Here is a 22,772-nt window from a genome sequence, read left to right on the forward strand (position 1 = left end):
GTTCTCGGCGCCCCGAGGGTCTTTGCACTAAGTGCAGTTCTTTCACAGATTCTGGAAGTGGGCGCTAGTCTCCAGTTAAAATTGCGAAGCTTTAGACTCTGCGTAACAAAACGAACCTGATCTCGCCCCCAGGGCGAGATAACTGCCCGTTAATCCCATCTTTTAAAAAGACTGTGATTTCGCATTCAGGGCGTGTATAAAATCCAATCATTTTGCCTTTAGAACTTCTGGTAATAGAATAGTTTCTCATTGCCTCCGACCACTCCTGCTACTGCTGGTGCCCAGTCTCTGGTCCCTGGCTTCCAGTTCCTTTTGACTAAGCAGGGAAAGACCAAATAAGGTAGTCGGACTATATACCGTGCCAGGTGTGCAAATCTAGACCCCGAATTTGCCAAGAGCCTGGAAATGTTGGCCACGGTAATTAAGCTTGGTTACTCTTGGATCGATTATCTTTTACCTACAATTAGATAAATGTGTTAGCTACAGATATAAGTGAAGTAAAATATCTTTACAGCTTAAGCAATTTTATTTCAAATTCTCCAGGAGATCCATGGAATTTTTTGTGTTTGTTTATTCATTAAAAGATCTATAAACATTTTATACAAATTTTCAGCGATTATTTTACAAATGTGTCCAGAATTTGTAATACTTTACAAACAAAAAATAAAACAGACTGAAGAAAAGGAAGCAGCTTCAGATCGCAGGGATAAGACTCCCATCCCTGAAGAAAAGGTCTCCTCACAGAGGGATGTCTGGGATTCACCACATAACACCTTATACCCCCATTTTATAAACACTCAATTCCCAGTTACTAATTGTTCCCTCAGGGTGGGAGTGTCAGAGGAGACCAAATGGGGAAATGTCTGGTAAAAGCCCCACTGAGGTAAGCTGCTTAATAAACTTTTTTTTTTAAACATAGGCTTAGTTCTATTTTCTGGACCCACATCTATAGGAATTGAATTATAGAGCACCCATCTTAAATGGTGTCTGCTTCAGATCCATTCACGCACACCTGAATGGGCTGTAATGACAATACTGCACAAGTTAATAAGTTGTATCATAACACAACTTATAATGCTTTAAGTTTGAATAAATATTTTTTATGCCAGTTAAAGCCATCAGCAGGAGTTGAAGAAATCAAACTGACACTTGCTGTAACATTTATCAATTAGCGTTACACCAATGCTGACAAATTCCTCTTTCATACCACTACTACTACTTTAGATATTAAGGGTTGGAGTGATTATGTGGTGTGTGCCCAGGAAATGTCCATATTCTGAGTCCAATTTAACTAGAGCAAAAAGTCCAACATTTCTAGAGGAACCAAAAAAAGTCTCATCTAGACACCTATAGTTTGAAGTTCCTTATTCTCAGAGCTGCAAGTTGACTCTGGTACACTTCAGCTTAAAAAACAAAAACAAAAAAAAAGCTTTTTCAATAACTACAGTCCCACAGAGTTCAAATTTCCATCTGTAGGAATAACCAACTTTCTATGTGTTCATAAACTAATAGTCCTGGCTTCAACTTAAAGCTATTTAAACTCTGAATTCCATTTTCCTCATTAGTAAAAATGGAGATGCAAATATCTCACAGAGTTGATTTAAAGACTAAACAAGATGACATACATACATGTACCACTCATGGCACATGGTGGACACTAAAAAAGAAGGTAGTTCTCATGCCCTTAAAGGACATTTTCCTGTTAGGTATATATTTTTTTCTTTTCTTGTTTTTGGCCATGCCACGTGGCATGTGGAATCTGCATGGGGGATCTTAGTTCTCGGACCAGGGATCAAACCTGTGCCCCCTGCAGTGGAAGCATGCAGTCATAACCACTGGACTGCCAGGGGAGCCCCCCATTAGCTAAAATTCCCCAAAGTTTAATGTTGACATGCGTGGGACAAGCTACCCAAGTGCCACACAATGTGGAGGAGGATCTATAAAATGTCTATTTTTATAAGATACTCAATAACAGTGATAATACATAGGGCTTCCACGTAAGTGAGATTCCCCTAGACAGAGCATTAGACCAAAAAAAAAAAAAAAAAAAAGATGAGTATAGTCCTTAGCTCAGCTCAAACAGCCCATAGGTTTAAAGCTGCCATGGTATTTCAGTGATGAGAATTATGTGTGAAGGGCTAGTCCTCTACTTTTATCATGCCTCCATAGTACCTTAAATGCAGCACTTTTCTCATTGTGCTCATCTTTGAGCTGTTTTTAAAATGCAACACCACCTCGTTCTTGTAAAAGACAAGTGCCTTCATAGACTAAGCTCAAAACACAAAGAATGAGCTCAAGAATCAAAAAGAAAAGCCACTTAAAAAAATCTGGAGGCAGAGTAAAGGGAGCATTGGTTCCAGACTACTCCCAACAATTCTCCAGTGATTACTACAGCAGCAACAGGAGAATCCTCCTCCGAGAACCTGGCCCGCTCTGTAACCTTTCAACTTTCAAGATTTTGTAGAATACTTCAGGGCATCTTTACTCGTGGAAAAGTAGTTTCTTTGTCACTTTCTGTTCTATTTAGGATGGAGGCTGTCAATCAAAGATTTCATTTCTTCTGCAGAAATTTCATTTTACTTCCTAAAGGAAAAAAAGTAGAGTGAAAGTCTCATTAGTTCATTTTTATTTATTATACATTATTTGAAGCAAGGGATTAAACCTAGTCATTCAGAACAGCCTAGAAGTAAGCTGCCATCTCAAGCTATCAGTTGATGTGTTTAACCACCAAAAAAACCCCAAACCAAACCAAACCAAACCAAATATATACACACACACAAAATCCCCACATTTCTAATTGTAGAGGTAGAAGAGAACTGAGACATCATCTAATCCCATGGTTTTCAAACCTGACTATAGGTTAAAGTCAGCTGTCCTGCTCCCCAGAGATTTCGTGGAGCCTGGTGTGGGGTGGGGGGTGGTTTTTTCTTTTTCTTGCTGTACCACACAGCTTGCAGGACCTTAGTTCCCTGACCAGGGATCGAACCCATGCCCCTGCATTGGAAGCATGAAGTCCTAACCACTGGACGGCCAGGAAATTCCCAGGATTTTCATTTAAGTTCCCCAGAGATTATAATATTGTAATCAGAGCTGAGAACCACTGATCTAATCTAACACCACAGTATAAAGATGAAATAATAGGCCTAGGCATAATTTGTCCATGGTCTCTCAGCTAGTTAGGGGCTAATTTTAATTAGGGGGGGCATATATTTCAAAGATCAATATAAATACCATAGAATACAGGTTCTTCATTGTTTGGGGCTACCACACCACTGTTCTCCTACATCATACTGGATAATTAAAAGTTAACTTATAATTGAAAAATCATAAACAACTGTGTTTCCTTATGAAGAGTAAAATTAGAGACTTGCAGGAAATCTTCTTTTGCCTCAGATGCCCTCTGAACCAGGTATTTTTAACCTGGAGTGTATGGATGGGCTTCAAGGGGGTTCATTAACACCCTAAAATTATATGCATAATTTGTTTGTATGCTCCAAGTATATTTTTCTGGGAAAAGGTGCAGATTTTAATAAGATTCTTCCAGGGATGTGGCCTAGAAAAGATTAATAATCATGATATGCAAAATTCTAATATCATGAGGGAGCTTCATCTGAGGAAAACAGCCCCATGGACAACTCTGATGGAGAATCCTAACTTCTGAGAAAGAGTTTTGTCTTTCTCCAAAACACTTTGGAAATAGGGTCATGGTTTCTGGTCACCCTCCTTGAGGTTATATTGTTGATGTGATTATAAAGCTTTTGTGATGAGGCATGCTTACCGCAAAAGTTTTTTTTTTTTTTAACTGTATTTATCTAACAGGAAAACACAGCAACTTACCAAGACTCCGCAAAATTTTATTCACTCCACTGGGCTCAGACTCAGGAATTGTTTCCAAATACTGGAGGGCCCGGACCTCAAACAAACCTACAAGAAAAACTCATGTTGATGAAACTGCCATACATTCAAGACTGAAAATCAATTGAATAAAACTCTGTACTCACTACCAATGTACTTCCGTAGCTAAAACAATATCACAAAATAAATATTTCCCATAATAAACAACTCATAGTGAGCCCTTGTACCTTTATGCTGTTTTTTGTTTATATTATTTTCAAATGTTTCAAGTACTCACTAAAAACAGAGGGAGAACTTTATGATGAAACTGACCTTTTACCCCACTTTTCCGAAGCTCTCGGTCCTGGATGAATCCTGCAAACATCTGAGTTTCCATGAAGAGATCCAGGAAGTGGCGTACACTTCGGGAGGTGTGGGATTTACGGAATGGCTCCCTTTGGAATACACGTTCCCCACGCTCAGTGACAGTCATGCTCAAAGAATAATGTCCCACCAGTTCAACAAAAAACCTGACAAATGCTTCGGACACCAGAGAGTTGAGTGTCACATCTTCTGCAAAATGAATGAAAAAAGAAAGAAGGGGGGAAAAAATCCCCTAAGTTTTGTGTTTATAGGGACACTGGCTCCAGTTATAAAAGTGACGCCTAAGGAATCATAGATTAAAGGACAGAGAATAAATGTAGGAATCCTCATTCTTAGCTTTCTTGTACTCTTCATGATCTGAAAAAAAGCAAATGGCTTATATCCTTACCTTCATGTTCTTCCCATGCATACTGTGGCCTGCACATCTGTGATTTCACTGTAATGGCTCTTTCAAAGGCCATCAGTGAGAACCAGCCAAATTTAATCTCCTTTTCTATTTTTATCCTCCTTTAAACTCTGTGCTGCATTTGTGCTGACCTCCTCCTCATTCCTCTTGTCTCCCACAACTTTATGCTCTCCTGATTTCCTGATTCCTCTCCTGCCTTTATGACCAAACATTTGTTTTGCTCTTGCCTCTTCTTCTTCTTCCTAGGCACGGTCTTTGGACCCTTTCTCTTCAACATTCCTTTCCTTAAAGAGCTAACTGGTATATACAGAGAGAGCTGGCTTTCTTTGTCAATAATTCTCAACTTCAGATCTCCAATCCTGATATTTCACCAAAATTCACTTTCTACATTTTCAGGCTACCTGTAGGTGATCATCATTTGGCTGTCCCATTAGCACTTACATTCCATTTGTCTAAAAGTCACCATCTAGGGAATTCCCTGGAGGCCCAGTGATTAGTACTCTGTGCTCTCACTGCTGAGGGCATGGGTTTGATCCCTGGTCAGGGAACTAAGATGTTGCAAGCTGCCCAGCACAGCCAAAAAAAAAGTCACCATCTCAGGTCCTTTTGGGAAATTGGTAGACTACAAATCAAATAAACAATACATGCCAAAAACCAAATTCATTATATTTCTCCACCAAATCAGTTTCTCTCTCAACTTTCTCATTTCATACTGCATCATGATTATTCCATAATAAATAATAATGTATTGCGTGCTTTTACAAATTTTAAAATAATCCAGTGAGGTAAGTCTATTATTTCCCTTTTACAGCGGAGGAAACTGAGGCTCAAATCAAAGACATTCTCCAGGGTCATCTCATCCAGTACCATGGAGAAGCTGCAGGACTCCCAAGTCAAGTGATTCTTAACCACTATAATATAGCACAATGTGTTGCCTTCCAGGTTCCAGGCTCAAACCTCAGTTTCAACTTAGACTCCTCCTTTTCCTCCCATATCAAAATAGTATTCTTTCCCTCACAATGTCTCTTGCTCTTTCCCATGGGCTGACTGAGAATCTGGGACGCAGGTTTAATCAGACTTCTACCATGAAGCAGCTGTATAATAGTGGGCAACTTGCTTTACCTCTCATGGCCTCTCTTTCCATATCTGTATAATGAGGTGGCTGATTACGCAATTTCTGAGCTCTCTTCCGACATTACATTTTTATTCTTTTTTTAAAATTTCATTTTTATTATTTGGCTGCATCAGGTCTTAGCTGCAGCACGTGGGCTTAGTTGCCCCATAGCATGTGGGATTTTAGTTCCCCAATCAGGGATCAAACCCATGTCCCCTGCATTGGAAAGCAGAATCTTAACCACTGGACCACCAGGGAAGTCCCTACATTTTTATTCTAATCTAGATTTTTGTTATACTTGTTATATTTTGTTCAACAGACTTCTTTCTTATCTCTTTCTTTCTGCAGCTGAAAATCCATCACTGCTTTATCATTAATGCTTTTGCCCCACTCTCCCCCATCGCCTCCAGTTACTGTCCCGTATCTCCTCCAGTTCGCAGCAAAAAATTTCTTGGAAGAGTTGTTTATACCTGTTGTACCTACTTTCTTACACCTAATTCCCTTTCTTTAAAAAATTATGTTTTTCTGTAACTTATCTTCCATTCTTTGTTTCTGTTTTAATGAATAACTTTATAGATTCTTGTAACATGTATGAATATTTCATAAGATCAGCAGTGAGATGACCACACAAGTGCCCACCACAAAGCTTAGAATAGAACATCACGTGTATCTCTGAAGTTCCCTGTGTGATGCCCTCTCAGTGGTGTTCTTCCCCTACTTTGCAATAGAGGGTGACTATTTTTTGTAATTTTGTGTGTATCATTTGCTTTACGTTACAGTCTTACCATACACATCCAACACCAACAACATATTGTTAGGTTCTGTATGTCTTTGAACATTATATAAAACATTATATTCTTCTGCAACTTACTGTTTAATTCAACGTGTTTTAAAAAAAATATTTATTTATTTGGCTGTGCTGGGTCTTAGTTGCAGCATGCCGGATCTTTGAAATGTGTGTTTTTAAGCTTCTTTTTTTTAAATGCTATATTCTGTCAGTGGACATATAGGTTGTTTCAGTTTTTGCTATCACATACAATACCACTATAAAAATTATTGTACTTGTTTCCTAGTTATCATGTGCAAGAGTTTCTCTGTGTATATATCTAAAATGGAATTGTTGGGTTGCAGGATATGTACACCTTTAATGTTACTAGATGATGCCAAGTTGTTTTTCCAAAGGGGCTGAAGTAATTTACACATTCTCATCAACACCTGATACTGTCAGACTTTAAAATTTTTGCCAATATGGTGGGTATAAAATGGTATCTCACTGTGGTTTTAATTTACATTTTCCCTGATTTTGATGGGGTTGTGTACCTTTTCATATATTTATTGGCCTTTCATGTTTCCTCCTCTATGAAATGACTGTTCATATCTTTCCCCCATTTTCCTCTTGGGTTGTTCATCTTTTTACTTTTAAATTGTAGGAATTTTTAAAACTAAATTCTAGACACTATTCCTTTGTTAGTTATATTTGTTGAAAATGCCTTCATCTAGTATAGCTTGTTTTTTATTTCTTTTAGGGTTAGGGAGGTTGGGGTTGACATATATAAACTATTGATACCATGTATAAAACAGATAACTGATGAGAACTTACTGTATAGCACAGGAAACTACTCAGTGCTCTGTGGTGACACAAATGAGAGGGAAATCCAAAAAAGAGGGGCTATATGTATACATATAGTTGATTCACTTTGCTGTACTGTACAAACTAACACAATATTGTAAAGGAACTATACTCCAATAAAAGTTAAAACAAAAAAACATAACTGCTTACTCTTTCCTTCATGGAATACTTTCTTCACTCAGTTTCTACAATATCACATACTCCTGGTGGAAATCTAAGCACATCATTCCCAACCAGGGCTCAATCCTTAAATCTTTTAAACTTTCTTTCTATACTTACTCTATTAGGCTATCTTATCTGGTCCCACAGCTTTAAAATAGCAACTTTTAAATGTATGTCTCTAGCCCAAATCCTTCCTCTGCATCTCAAATTCATGTATATAAATGCCTATTTGATATCTCCAGCTGAAAGTCTGCCAGGTATTGGATGTCCAATAGGTATCTCAAACTTAATATTAAAAACTGAACTTTTAGTTACTCCTCTAAACCTGCCCCTTCTCTAATGTTCCCCATTGGTAAACAGCCTTAGTGTTCTCATCTGTAGAATGGGGATTAAATCATAACACGTGCTTCATAAAGATATTACAAGGATGAAATAAGATGTGTGCTAAGTGCTTAAAACAATGCCTGGCACAGAGTAAGCCACCCAGAAAATGTTATTCATCCTTTATTCAACAAATACTTATTGAACACCTATTTACTGAATGCTGTTTAAAGTACTGGAAATAGAAAACAAATAGACAGTCACTGCTCTGATGGAACTTACATTTTAGCACATCAGATGGTGATGAAAGCCATGGAGAAAAATAAGGTCAGGGAGGAGGATAGGACGTGCTAAGGGAACAGGAACAATTTTAAACAGGACAGTCAGAAAAGGCCTCACTAAGAAAGTGACATTTGAGCATGGGCCTGCAAGAACAAAGAGTAGGAGCCATGTGGATATCTAGGGGAATAGCATCCCATATATGGAACTGAGCAAGTGCAAAAGTCCTGAAATAGAAGGGGACTTGGCACATCTGAGGGTGAGCAAGAAAGCTGACTATAAGCTTATGAAGGCACAGGCAATCTCATACTACTATTGCATATGCTTTGGCAGGGTGCTGGGCATTTGGTATTTACTGCCTTGACCTTAAATCCTCAGACCACTTGTCTCATACCTTGTAAAAAATTCTGCTCCTGAGCCAAAATTTCATTTCGTTCTTCCAAAATCTGTATCAGGGCAGCTTGGAGTTTAGGTGGTAGAATTTCGTCCTCATCAGACACCTTAAGAGAAGAAATTGAGATTTTCATGAGCTTTGAGAGAGAAAGTCTCAAACATGCCCTATTTAAGTCCCTCAAATTCCACAGGTGGCTTTGTATATATTTTGGCTGAAGAGGCAGTCTCAAGCTTCCTTCCCTACATTGAGCAGAATCCACAAAACTTATGGTGTATACATCTTCATTACATTTAAGAAAAATAAATAATATGCCTTATAAAATTTTCTGGCACTTTCCCACAAAATGTTTCTCATCTCCAAGTCTTATGCTATATTACAAAGATACTCCCCAAATAAATGGTGCTTCACATGTGACGAGCTGACTGATTCTGAAAAAAGACAATCTTGGGAAACATTCTTTTCACCCTGCGCTCAGTGCTCACAAAACTATATACGGGTTACATACAGAGGGTTGCTCTAAGGCTTTACTAACTCTCCTCTTCACTTCACTATCCAGAATAAGTGACCACTTCCTTTCTGCCCCTACTGTATCTTGTATAAGTTTCTATTACACTATTTCTAAAACTTTATGGCTATGTCTGCTCCCCCTCCCCTCCCCTTTAAACTATAAGGCCTGAGGGATCAAACTGAGTATCTTACTCATCTTTAGTTTCTGACTGGCCAACAGAATATCTAGAAATAATTGGTGCTGAATGCTTGTTAAATTTAATTAAATTAGAGACCTATACATCAACCCATAAGACTTGAAGGGAGGGTTACCTCTTTTGAGAATGACATTTAATCTGTTTCCTCCTTCCCTTAATTGGGACAGTCAGCTATGAACCCAAATCAAAATTTTCAGGTCAGTCTTGTATGATTGGCCGCAGTGTCAAGTCAAGTATGTGTAGGAACTATAAGTCTTGCCTGAGTCACCTTCTCTAAGTACTTTCACATATTTTCTGGCCAATTATACCCAAACATTATGTAATCACCTCCTTTGTCACTCACCTCCTGTAAGAACTTGTCTGCACAGAGATCAACTATCAGCACCTATGGAATAAAGGAGCCAGACAAGTTAAACCAGAGACATTCACAGAGAAATACATTAGACACTGCTAGATCAGGAAGGGTGTTTTGATTCTTTCATGCAAATGGGAATAGTTTTAAATAAACTTAAAGGTTTATTTGCTTGTTTTGTTTTCTTTCTTTTTTTTTAAATTGAAGTATAATTGACTTAAATATTATATTAGTTTCAGGTGTATAAAGTGATTCAATATTACCCTACAGTAACTTAAAGTTTCAGACCATTTAAAAGTTAACTGATCAACACAAGTAAAAAGAATTTCAAGTTAAAAAAAAAATGATGGCAGCATACCTAGAGATTAAAAGAGACTAAAAAAACCACAACAACCAAATGCACTGCATGGACTTTATTTGGAACTTAATTCAAACTATTTAAAATTTATGAAATAATTAGAGAGCTGAATACTGTATTTTTCTGATATTGAGGAACTGTTATTAAATTTTTTAGGTGTGATAATGGTATTGTGATTATGTTAAAAATGACCTTATAGAAATTCATATTGCAATATTTATTTATGAAATTATGTCAGGATATACTTCAAAGTATTATGGGAGAGAGGTAGAAGTATGAGTGGCCAAAACTTTGTAAGTATTTAAGAAGGGTGATAGGATTTATTTTACTCTCTTGTTTATTTTTACATATGTTTAAGATTTTCCATTATAATAAGTTAAAAAAATAGGTTAATACAAAAATCAGAAGTGTTTCTATACACTAACAATGAAGTGTCTGAAAAATAAATTAAGAAAACAACCCCATTTTCAATTGCACCAAAAAGAATAAAATACCTAGGAATAAATTTAAGCAAGGAAGTAAAAGATATCTGTGCTGAAAACTATAAGACACTGATGAGAGAAACTGAACAATACACAAATAAATGGAAAGATATTCCATGCTCACGGACTGGAAGAATTAATATTGTTAAAATGTCTAAATTACCCAAAGCAATCTACAGAGTCAATGCAATCCCTATCAAAATTCCAATGGCAATTTTCACAGAAAGAGAACAAACAATTCTAAAACTTCCATGGAACTACGAAAGACTCCAAATAGCCAAAATGATCTTGAGAAAGAAGAATAAAGGTAGAGACCATCATACTTCCTGATTTCAAACTATATTACAAAGCTATAGTAATCAAAACAGTATGGTACTGGCATAAAACAGACACGTGGCTCAATGGAACAGAATAGAGGGTCCATAAATAAACCCCACACATAGTCAATTAATTTTTTTATTAATTTTTTAAAAATTATTTATTTATTTATTTATTTGGCTGCACTGGGTCTTAGTTGCATCACATGGGATCTTTAGTTGTGGCATGAGGGATCTAGTTCCCTGACAGGGGTCGAACCCGGGCCCTCTGCATTGGGAGCGCACAGTCTTCACCACTGGACCACCAGGGAAATCCCAGTCAATTAACTGATGACAAAGAAGCCAAGAATATAGAATGGGGAAAGGACAATCTCTTCAATAAATGGTGTTGGGAAAATTGGATAGCTGAATGCCAAAAAATAAAATTGGATCCCTATCTTACACCATACACAAAAATCAACTCAAAATGGATTAATGACTTAAACATAAGACCTGAAATCATAAAACTCCTAGAAGAAAACACAGGGGGTAGCATCTTTACATTGGTCTTGGCAATGATATTTTGGATTTGACACCAAAAGCAAAGGCAACAAAAGCAAAAATAAGCAAGTGGGATTACATCAAACTAAAAAGCTTCTGCACAGCAAAGGAAACCATCAATAAAATATAAAGGAAACGTAAAGAATGGGAGAAAACATTTGCAAATCATATATTGGATAAGGGGTTACTACCCAAAATATATAAAGAACTCATACAACTCAACAGCAAAAAACCCCCAAACAATCCAATTAAAAAATAGGCAGAGGAACTGAATAGACATTATTCCAAAGAAGACGTACAAATGACTAACAAGCACATGAAAAAGTATTCCACATCAGGGAAATGTAAATCAAAACCACAATGAGATATCATCACCTGTTAAATGGCTAGCAACAAAAGACAAAAGATAACAAATACTGGCAAGAATGTGGAGAAAAGGGAACTATTGTGCACTCTTTATGGGACTGTAAATTGGTTCAGCCACTATGGAAACAGTAAGGAGGTTCGTCAAAAAATTAAAAATAGAACCAGCACATGATTCAGCAATCCCACTTCTGGGCATGTAACCAAAGGAAATAAGATCACTCACTATTTTGAAGAAATAGCTGAACCCCCATGTTCACTGCAGCATTACTTACAACAGACATGACAATGGAAACAACCTAAATGTCCATCAACAGATGACTAGATAAAGATGTGGTATGTGTGTATACATACACACACACACACACACACACACACAAACACACAATGAAATATTACTCAGCCACATAAAGAAGGAAATCCTGCCACTGGTGACAACATGGATGCTAAGTGAAATAAGTCAGGCAGAGAAAGACAGATACCACTTACATGTGGAATCTAAAACAACTGAATTCACATATACAGAGAACAGATTGGTGGTTGCCAGAGGTGGGGGTCGGGGATGGATGAAATGGGTGAAGGGGGTCAAAAGGCAAAAATTTCCAGTTATAAGATAAATAAGTTCTGGATATGCAATGTACAACATGGTGACTACAGTTAATAATACTACACTGTATATTTGAAAGTTCTAAGAGTCTATCTTAAAAGTTCTCATAACAAGAAAAACATTTTTCTAACTATGTGAGGTGATGGATATTAATTAAACTTACTGTGTAATCATTTTGAAATATATGCATATATCATATAATATCATTATGCTGTACATCTCAAACTAATACAATGTTATATGTCAATCATATCTCAATAAAACTGGGGGAGAAAAAAAGGTTAACCCATCAGTGTAATAGGGAAGAAGAGCTATTTCAATAAGTGGTACTGGGATAGCTGGCTATCCATATGAAAAAAATGAAACAACCCCTACCTCCATTTTTCTTTTTGGCCACACTGTGCGGCTTGCAGGATTTTAGTTCCCTGACCAGGGATTGAACCCATGCCCACAGCAGTGAAAGCAGGGAGTCCTAACCACTGGACTGCCAGGGAATTCCCCCTACCTCCTATTATATAAAAAAAATAAATAAAGCCCCCGACTTCAGAAACAAAAATTAAAGGCATAATAATAAAGCTTCTAAGAGATAATATAGGAGGCTATGTCCATCAAGTTAATATAAAGAAAAACTTAAGCAGTTCACACACACACACACACACACACACACACACAAACACTAACCATAAAAAAATTGATAATTCTGACCACATTAAAATTAAGAACATCTCTGTATTTAAAAAACACCATTTGGGAGAATGAAAAGGCAAGCTACAAAGGTGCTCATATCCAGAGCTATAAAAGAAGCTATAAAAAGGCTTCTTGTAAGAAGTTATAAAAAGGCTTCTTACAAATCAGTGAGGGTAAACAATTCAGTATAAGGATATAGCCTATGAATTTTACAAAAGATGACAAAAGATGACATTCAAATGGCCAATAAACATATAGAAAGATACTAACCCTCAACCATAATCAAGGAATGCCAATTAAACCACAACAAGTGCAACTACATACCCATCAGATAGGCTAAATTACACAAACTGATGACAACAAGGGCTGACAAGGATGTGGAGCAACAGGAACTCTCATACAGTGCTGGAGGAAGTTTAACTTGGCACAGCTACTTTGGAAAAGCTTGACTTTACCTACTAAAGTTGAAGGTATGTTTACTCTATGACCCAGAAATTCCATTTCCAAGTATATGTCCATAAAACTGCATGCACATATGTACCAAGGGTCATGAACAAGAATATTCATAGCAGCATTATTAATAATAACTCCAAACTGGAAACAACTCAGATGTCAATCAACTGTAGAATGGATAAGAAAATTGTGGTACATTCACACAATGGAATAGTATACACAATTAGAATAATCAAACTACTGTTGTTAAACCCATCAACATGGATGAATCTTAAAGACATAATGTTGGGGACTTCCCCAGTGGCACAGTGGTTAAGAATCTGCCTGTCAATGCAGGGGACACGGGTTTGAGCCCTGGTCAGGGAAGATCCCACATGCCACGGAGCAACTAAGTCCCGCAACTACTGAGCCTGCGCTCTAAAGCCCACGAGCCACAACTACTGAGCCCACGTGCCACAACTACTGAAGCCCGTGTGCCTAGAGCCCGTGCTCCACAACAAGAGAAGCCACCGCAATGAGAAGCCCACACAACACAACAAAAAGTAGCCCCGCTCGCCAACTAGAGAAAGCCCATGTGCAGCAACGAAGACCCAACGCAGCCAAAAAAAAAAAAAAAAAAGACATAATGTTGCTCCAAAGAAGCCGGACTGAAAAAAGAAAAGAAAAGAAAGAAAGAAAGAAAGAAAAAAAAATACTGTATGAGTTCATTTATTTCAAGCTTAAAACCAGGCAAAACTGAATTATATTGTTTAGGTATACATGCCTAGGATCTTAAACTATAAACAAAACAAGAAAATGAGCACCATGAAACTCAAGATAATGGTTACCTTTTGCAAGGGGTGGGGAAGGGAACAGTGATTAGAAGAAAGCATGATGGGGGACTTCCCTGGCAGTCCAGTGGTTAAGACTCCGTGCTTTGAATGCTGGAGGTATGGGTTTGATCCCTGGTGGGGGAACTAAGATCCCACATGACACACGGCATGGCCAAAACATTTAAAAAATAATAATAATAAAAAAATTAAATTAAAAAGGCATGATGGGGACTTCTGTTTCCATTGCCATAATATTTCTATTCTATTCCAATGTTGGTTACATAAGCATTCACTATGTGATAATTAACTGAGTTATACATTTTGTTTGGGCATTTATCTATACGTGTTTTATATCTGAAACAATTTTTAAAATTAACCCAGAGTAGTTTCTGTGTATGATTTTTAAAAAAAGACCTATTCTTCTATACAACGGAGAAAAGACAGCCTCTTCAATAAGTAGTGCTGGGAAAACTGGACAGCTACATGTAAAAGAATGAAATTAGAACACTCCCTAACACCATACACAAAAATAAACTCAAAATGGATTAAAGACCTAAATGTAAGGCCAGACACTATCAAACTCTTAGAGGAAAACATAGGCAGAACACTCTATGACATAAATCACAGCAAGAGCCTTTTTGACCCACCTCCTAGAGAAGTGGAAATAAAAACAAGAATAAACAAATGGGACCTAGTGAAACTTAAAAGCTTTTGCACAGCAAAGGAAACCATAAACAAGATGAAAAGGCAACCCTCAGAATGGGAGAAAATATTTGCAAATGAAGCAACTGACAAAGGATTAATCTCCAAAATTTACAAGCAGCTCACGCAGCTCAATATCAAAAAACAAACAACCCAATCCAAAAATGGGCAGAAGACCTAAATAGACATTTCTCCAAAGAAGATATACAGATGGCCAACAAACAAATGAAAGGATGCTCAACATCACTAATCATTAGAGAAATGCAAATCAAAACTATAATGAGGTATCACCTCACACTAGTCAGAATGGCCATCGTCAAAAAATCTACAAACAATAAATGCTGGAGAGGGTGTGGAGAAAAGGGAACACTCTTGCACTGCTGGTGGGAATGTGAATTGGTACAGCCACTATGGAGAACAGTATGGAGGGTCCTTAAAAAACTAAAAATAGAACTACCATACGACCCAGCAATCCCACTACTGGGCATATACCCTGAGAAAACCGTAATTCAAAAAGAGTCATGTACCAAAATGTTCATTGCAATAGCCAGGACATGGAAGCAACCTAAGTGTCCATCAATAGATGAATGGATAAAAAAGATGTGGCACACATATACAATGGAATATTACTCAGCCATAAAAGGAAATAAAATTGGGTTATTTGTAGTGAGGTGAATGGACCTAGAGTTTGTCATACAGAGTGAAGTAAGTCAGAAAGAGAAAGACAAATACCATATGCTAACACATATATATGGAATCTAAAAAAAAAAAAGGTTATGAAGAACCTAGGGGCAGGAGAGGAATAAAGATGCAGATATAGAGAATGGACTTGAGGACATGGCGAGGGGGAAGGGGAAGCTGGGACGAAGTGAGAGAGTGGCATGATGGACATACATACACTACCAAATGTAAAACAGACAGCTAGAGGGAAGCAGCCGCATAGCACAGGGAGATCAGCTCGGTGCTTTGTAACCACCTAGAGGGGTGGGATAGGGAGGGTGGGAGAGAGATGCAAGAGGGAGGAGATATGGGGATATATGTATATGTATAGCTGATTCACTTTGTTATAAAGCAGAAACTAACACACCATTGTAAAGCAATTATACTCCAATAAAGATGTTTAAAAAAAAAAAAGACCTATTCAGAATAACACAAGAATTAGCCCATGGTTCAATACTGCAAATAAGATACAACTTCAGATTCATGTGTACTATAGAATTTTTCTCACTTTCATAAACAGATACAAAAATATAGCATAATGTATTAACAATCATAATTACATATTATTATTAATTAATGACATATCCACCACTGTTAAAGATCACTTGTTTTCATTTGCCAGTGCCCCAGTCTTTTCCACAGGTACTATTTCTCCCATCTCACCTCTTCAATGGGTAGGTCCTGGAGCTGTGGTAAGGAGCAAGACAGGATTCCAATAAGGAATGGAGTAGGTGAGCACACAATATCGATCATAGATACTGGCAGGACTGGGATGTAGGTATGCTGCCAGGTGAATGGATACAGTGTGGCAACCACAGCGTGGCCACATTTTGACAGGGTGCTAGCCAGAGGAGAAAGCAAATGGTGTCACATAAAGAACAATGGAGGGCATTTCAGACATTACGTTACAGAATTACAAAGTGATGCCAGTTAGTGATCATAGATTAACAATTCTGTGATTACTCATTAAATTTTAACATTTTATTTAAATTTTAACTTAATTTACTGAATACCTTTAATCTCTATCTAGCTGTTTCCCACAATTTATATTGCTAAAAGCTAGTGTGTACTTAGAAAAGCAATACCAATTTTTAACAACAGTTTAAACAAAACACATTTTGAAGGTAAATTAATTGCAACCCCCAAAAGTCACTGTTAAAGCAGAATGCAAATAGCTTTTGGATTATCCATGTCACTACAGCATTAGGTAATTGAGATCCTACCTAAGTGTTTTCTAATATGCCCAAATTTTAAAATAGTAAGAACAAGTAGAACAACAGTCTGAAGTGACATATTTTACTTATTTCTCACCTTAGGCTGTTGGCAACAAAGATTATCCTTCGCTCCAAAAGGAGAGAGGCACAGACCCGAATGAGATGGCACACACTCAGGCACTTAAAGAGACATTCAAAATCAACATGTTCCAACCGTGAGTCCAGTGGTCGGCACAGTTCAATTGACTGAAATGCAAAATTTGAATCAGGGGAGCTGAGGTGGGAAAACAATCCCTAATGACAATACTAATGGATGCTGTCATTCTTTTACAGGTTAAATTCAAGAGAGAGGGTCTGCTACAAAGAGTTTGTGAAGCTGCCTACACTAATGCCAAGACTTAATACCTCACTTTTGGGCTGTAAATTTCGGGTGAAATCTTTCATCCCACTGGACAATAGTATGTATAATCTTCATTTATCACACTGAAATAGACATTATGCAGGGGCTCAATCTACGAATGATAGAAAACCTCTGGTTCCTGGGTCTAGGATCAACTATCTCACAGATCAACTGGATGTTTCTCCAGTGCTTTTGTGACCAAAACATATTCTGTGCAGTTTATGAAAAAGAGAAAACTATCCTGTAAGGTTTCTATCAGGTAAGGCCTACTAGTGTAAGGCCTGCTTTTTGGCAGCTATTAAACCTTTTCAAAATGAATTAACTTACCCCATCTCCAGCCCCAGGGAGGTAGCTCTTTACTGTGATGGTGCGTCCAGGAGCTGGGAAAGGAGCTTCCATGACACTTCGCAAAAATGGGTAAACCAAAGCTGGAGACATTTCTCTTCTCTTCTCTACTTCATCCAGAATCTACATACACACAAAAGAATTTTTTTTTTAAATTAGGGACTCAGTTCAAAAACATAAAGAATCCTATTGAAGGAACTACCAAACTGGGTGCACAAACTTGAAAATAATACCAACAGATTTTAAGACAGATAAGCTTCTGCAACCAATAAAAGTTCATTAAAGGCATCATTTCTCTTAGAGGTACCTTTAAATCTCCAAGAAAAGTTACTAAAATAAATCAACTTAATTTTAGAAGAGAAGCCCCTTTTTATATCACTAAGGCAGGGGCAAAGAAGGTGACACAATAATACCCTGCAGTTTGGTGTCTGGGAAAGACATGAGACAAGATAAACTTCAGGCAATGTTTTGCTTTAAGCTGGGAGGTTTAGCAAACCAAAATGAGGATGACGGGGCAACATCATCTGGATTCGAGGTCTAAATTTAAGACTTGAAACCCGTAGTTCTAATCTACTAATGGGGAACCCTTTCTAAAGTAGTATGTTAAAGTCTATGCCACTTAACATTGCCTAGTGAAGTCATCAGAAACAAAAACTTACTCAGAGCTCAGAAAGGACACCACTTTTCATAGGGCCCATTCTCCACTCACCTTTGAAAAAAGGTTGAAGCAGCCTAGGCAACTGACCATGCAGTATACTTCAGGGAGTCGCTTTCCTTTGCCTTCTGGCTAAAAAAAAAAACAAACAACAAAGCAAAAATTAAGCAGCACAAGTCTTTACTAATTTGGACTATTAATACCTCTTAATACTCCTTAGTATAGAGCAGGAACCAAAGCTCTCATTCTCAATGAACACTGAAAGATGAGTAAACGCTAAAAACAAAAAATGATAGTATGATTTATTCCAGTTTAGTGACGGCATATAAGCAAGAAGTAACTCAGAGCTCCCTCTATTGGCTCACTGTACTCCATTCCTCAAATATAACCAGACTGACTTCAGCTACGTCAGTGTTTTCTTCATCTATTACAAACAAATAAATAAAATAAATCCATACCGTTTCTATTATGGAACACTCTGTGGCTAACCTCCACCTTGCTCTTACTGTTTAAAGCTAACATAGCTTCGGGACTTCCCTGGTGGTCCAGTGGTAAAGAATCCTCCTTCCAGTGCAGGGGACTCAGGTTCAATCCCTGGTCAGGGAACTAAGATCCCACATGCCGCGGGGCAACTAAGCCCGTGAGCCACAACTACTGAGCTCATGCGTCTCAACTAGAGAGCCTGCGTGCTGCAAACTACAGAGCCCACACGCTCCGGAGCCCGTGAGCCACAACTAGAGAGAGAAAACCCACACGCTACAACTAGAGAGAAACCCGTGTGCCACAACTAGAGAAAAGCCCGCATGCCACAACTAAGATCCTGTGTGTCGCAACTAAGATCCTGCGTGCTGCAACTAAGACCCTGCGTGCTGCAACTAAGACCCACCGCAGCCAGAAAAAATAAAGAAAATAAATAATAAATAAAATAAAAATATAAAGCTTAACCAGCTTCTTTATAATACACAGATCACTGAGTAGCCCCCAAACTCATCTAGAGATCACGTTTCTGAAGTTCCTAGTCTTACTCTTTTGTTCCTCTACCAAAGCTGCCTGTAGCACAAGTCTGGGACTTACCAAGAGCTTCTTACAGTAACCAAACCACCGGCTCCCATCTTCACCAGTTAAGACAAAGGAGAACGTTTCACTGAAAAAAACAGTCAATAGTTTGAGATCCAAACAACTGCTAATGACATTCCTCGGAACAAGCAATTAAAAATTAGAGTCCAACAGCAGTCATTTTGTGATGTAAGAGGAGGCAGCAATATTATATTTATTTCAAGTCACATTCCTCCTGAGGGAGAATGTCCAGCCCTTGAGAATATCTTGCTTTGTACTGGAGTGAGAGAATAGAATGTGATGAGCTGTTGATGCCGCTGGCTCCTTTTACTTTCTTATTTATCCAGTCCAGCTATTAATCAAGCCTATTTTCCTTCTGTTGAATGTCCAGTTTAGTCAAATATATAGGTAAACTATAAAGAATTTTGATAAGCTATTCTTCCCTTCCAAATTCTTCTATTTAGTTCTGAGAGGTCATATGGAACTGTGATAGGGAAAAGATTATACCCTTAATACATAAAAATTATTAGGAAAATTATCATCTCATTAGAAACACTGGCAAAAAATATGCATAGATAATTTACAAAAGGAGGACCTAGAGATGCCCAAGAAATAAATTCATTAACAATCAAAAGAAATTCAAATCTGAACAATATATACATATGTCTATATTTGGCCATGAATAAAGATTGGAAGGGAACATCTCAAAACATTTACAGTGATTATTTCTGAGTAACCAGAATGCCAGTGATTTTTAATTTCTGCTTTTTATTTACTCCTCTGTATTTTTCAGACATTCTAGAATAAACACACATAACTCTTAGGGAAAGCCAACCATGGAGCAGCCAGGCCAGTAAGAAAGAAGCTGCCTATGCAATTAGTACAACTGACAGCACAAAAGCTTCAGGGTTGATGGCTCAGAGATGAGGGAGGCGATCAGGCTAAACTGGTTAGGAGAGACAGGAGCATAGTCTGGAGGCAACGTAGGGTGGAAGGGCAGAGCTACTTTGGCAACAGCTGAGGCTGTCTTCCAGCAGGTCATTGACATGTGATATGGTTCACATAATCACGCTTTTCAGCCTAAATACATGATCAATAATTACAGTTTTGAACAAAACAGTTATCTATTTATAAGCAGGATATGAAACGATGATGGTTTATTAATTGAAAATAGTGATTTCCTCTAGATACTGGGAAGCAATTTCTTATAATCCCCTTCTCAATATACTTACACCTTCCAAACTAGAGCCCCCTCTTCGCACAAGTTCGACAGGGAACATACACAATCTGGGCTATGGCTTCTTCTAACAACTTGAAGGAGATAACAAGATGCAGATATTGCCATGTTTTATCTCTGTTTCTCAGTCCCTAAGTTCAAGTCTTTTTTCCTTTTCTGTCCACTTGGTGGCATTTCTGATTATATGTAAAGTGGAACTGTTTTTTCTGCAGAATTGGCAAATTGAAGAGACTCTCAAACTTGTTTTCCCTTTGACACTGTTTTTCTTTTTTGAGCCCCACATAGGAGATGTCCTAATTGTTTCTTCCTTTCCTCTCACTGCATCCTTGATCTGCCACAGAGTCCACATAGCTTCACTGCTGACTCTATCTGTTTCTCAAAGATTCTGGTTCTACTTTTGCTCGTCCAACAAATAGAAATCAGATAAAATAGTCTATTTACCTCTTGAGTTCTGAGGTTGGCACCCAGTCCTTTGAATCAGGAAAACAAAATTTTGGGATAACTTTGAGCCTCTCTTCAGTGTCTCTGGACTGCTTAAGGCCATGATCACCCTGAAAAAAATAACACTGTAAGTGACTAATATTCTATGTAAGCGGAGTATAGAAGTAAACTCAACCTGGTCTTAAGAAAAGAGGTCTCTGATAAGTCTAGGTAGGTGTCTCAGAGTGGTTTTGTGCTATTTAATAAAACAGGAAGGCCAAGACTGGTAATCACTGAAAACATACTGAGAACTGAGTTTCTAAGGAAAAAGAATTCTGTTTTACATAGAGAGGGTACTTATGGAGATCCTATAATCTGATGTAAGAGAAATGATTGAAAAGTTTCTTAGCTAGAAGAAGAATCTTAATTCAGAATTCACATACTAGTGAGAATATTTTTATGAATCATGGGACATAAAATAAATGAAAATCTATTCTACAATATACTGATAGCAAAAACCTAGTTAGCTCAAGACACTCTCTGATCAATAATCCAAGATGTTTTGAAAAGGCAGATGAACATTACTTAGAAAAGATACTATTTTTAAAATCTACCCCATATATAATCATTTCCCTTAGCATATAATCTTTGCTACCTAATTATGGGTTTGCAACTTCCTGTAAGATTTTAGCATGGAAGACCTTTTGTGCAAGTCTGGTATTGTACCTTAAAGGACAGTCTAAATTTAGTTAAACCAAAAGACATTTTAAAATTAGTATAAAAACAAGCAGATAAGTCTAATTACCATATTGCCTTCATGTAACGGATACCAATGATCTATCCTTTAATTTCTAAAACAAAACATGCAGCCATTCTGGGTCACTTAGAGATTAAGCTCTTAAGAAATGGAAAAGCATTCTAACAAAATTTTAGTTGTGTCATATTCTATTATTTTTATATTGTTAAATGATTCACAATCATCTTCATTCAAGGTTTTCCACATCAGAGTCAAGAGGGGCTCAGGCAGCTCTTTCCCTCCCAGACTTATAGATGCCTAATGCACAATAACGCCAAGTAACTTGCTTAGAGACATCCTTGAATTACTGTCAGAGTCAACTGGGTCCTCATCTGGTTCCAAACCCATAACTCAGGCTGTGCTGAAAACAGGTTCAACCTCGAGATTTCTCTTTGCAAATGTAAGACTGATGAACAACATAGAAAAAAATTAAGCTTCTCTTTATGGGAAATTTGATTCCTCAAGACTATCTAGATTACATTATTTTAGACTCTTACGGTACTGTGTTACTAAAGAGTGCAATGACACTCTGCTCTCAGGCCACACTGAGGAATTTTATAAGAAATTAAACATTGATTTATTTACAGTAGGAATGTTGGTGAGGACTTTCTTAAAAAATGAGAACCCATGCAGGAAATGTCTCAGATTTCAGTTCAGTTGTGCTTCACTAGCTTTTCTTATTTTTATTTATTTATTTTTGGCTGCATTGGGTCTTTGTTGCTGCTCATGGGCTTTCCCTAGTTGCGGCAAGTGGGGACTACTCTTTGTTGCGGCGTGCAGGCTTCTCATTGCAGTGGCTTCACTTGTTGTGGCGTATGGGCTCTAGGCGTGCGGGTTTCAGTAGTCGTGGCTCGAGGGCTCTAGGCTCAGTAGTTGTGGCGCACGGGCTTAGTTGCTCCGCGGCATGTGGGATCTTCCAGGACCAGGGCTCGAACCTGTGTCCCCTGCATTGGTAGGAGGATTCTTAACCGCTGCACCACCAGGAAAGCCCTTCACTAGCTTTTCTAGTGAAACATGCAACTCAGGGT

General features: G+C 37.8%; 1 protein-coding gene across 4 annotated transcripts in view; it reads right to left on the minus strand.

Annotated features, from left to right (window-relative positions):
• Positions 1–507: 507 nt before the first annotated feature.
• Positions 508–22,772, minus strand: part of DENND2C (DENN domain containing 2C) — a 93,125-nt gene continuing 70,860 nt past the window's right edge. For 3 of the 4 annotated variants that reach the window (XM_082613144.1, XM_082613143.1, XM_082613142.1), the window contains exons 9-19: positions 20,970–21,079; positions 19,310–19,379; positions 18,290–18,367; positions 17,563–17,703; positions 16,933–17,081; positions 16,285–16,462; positions 9,572–9,613; positions 8,525–8,630; positions 4,168–4,407; positions 3,838–3,924; positions 508–2,583 (exon numbers count right to left, since the gene is read on the minus strand). In XM_082613144.1, coding sequence (XP_082469270.1) covers positions 2,552–2,583; positions 3,838–3,924; positions 4,168–4,407; positions 8,525–8,630; positions 9,572–9,613; positions 16,285–16,462; positions 16,933–17,081; positions 17,563–17,703; positions 18,290–18,367; positions 19,310–19,379; positions 20,970–21,079 — 1,233 coding nt within the window. In that variant the 3' untranslated portion in view covers positions 508–2,551. The remainder of the gene's footprint in view (positions 2,584–3,837; positions 3,925–4,167; positions 4,408–8,524; positions 8,631–9,571; positions 9,614–16,284; positions 16,463–16,932; positions 17,082–17,562; positions 17,704–18,289; positions 18,368–19,309; positions 19,380–20,969; positions 21,080–22,772) is intronic. The other variant, XM_082613145.1, reaches the window with a different exon arrangement.

This window comes from Mesoplodon mirus (genome assembly GCF_964341445.2).
Source record: "Mesoplodon mirus genome assembly, chromosome: 3".
NCBI lineage: Eukaryota > Metazoa > Chordata > Mammalia > Artiodactyla > Ziphiidae > Mesoplodon > Mesoplodon mirus.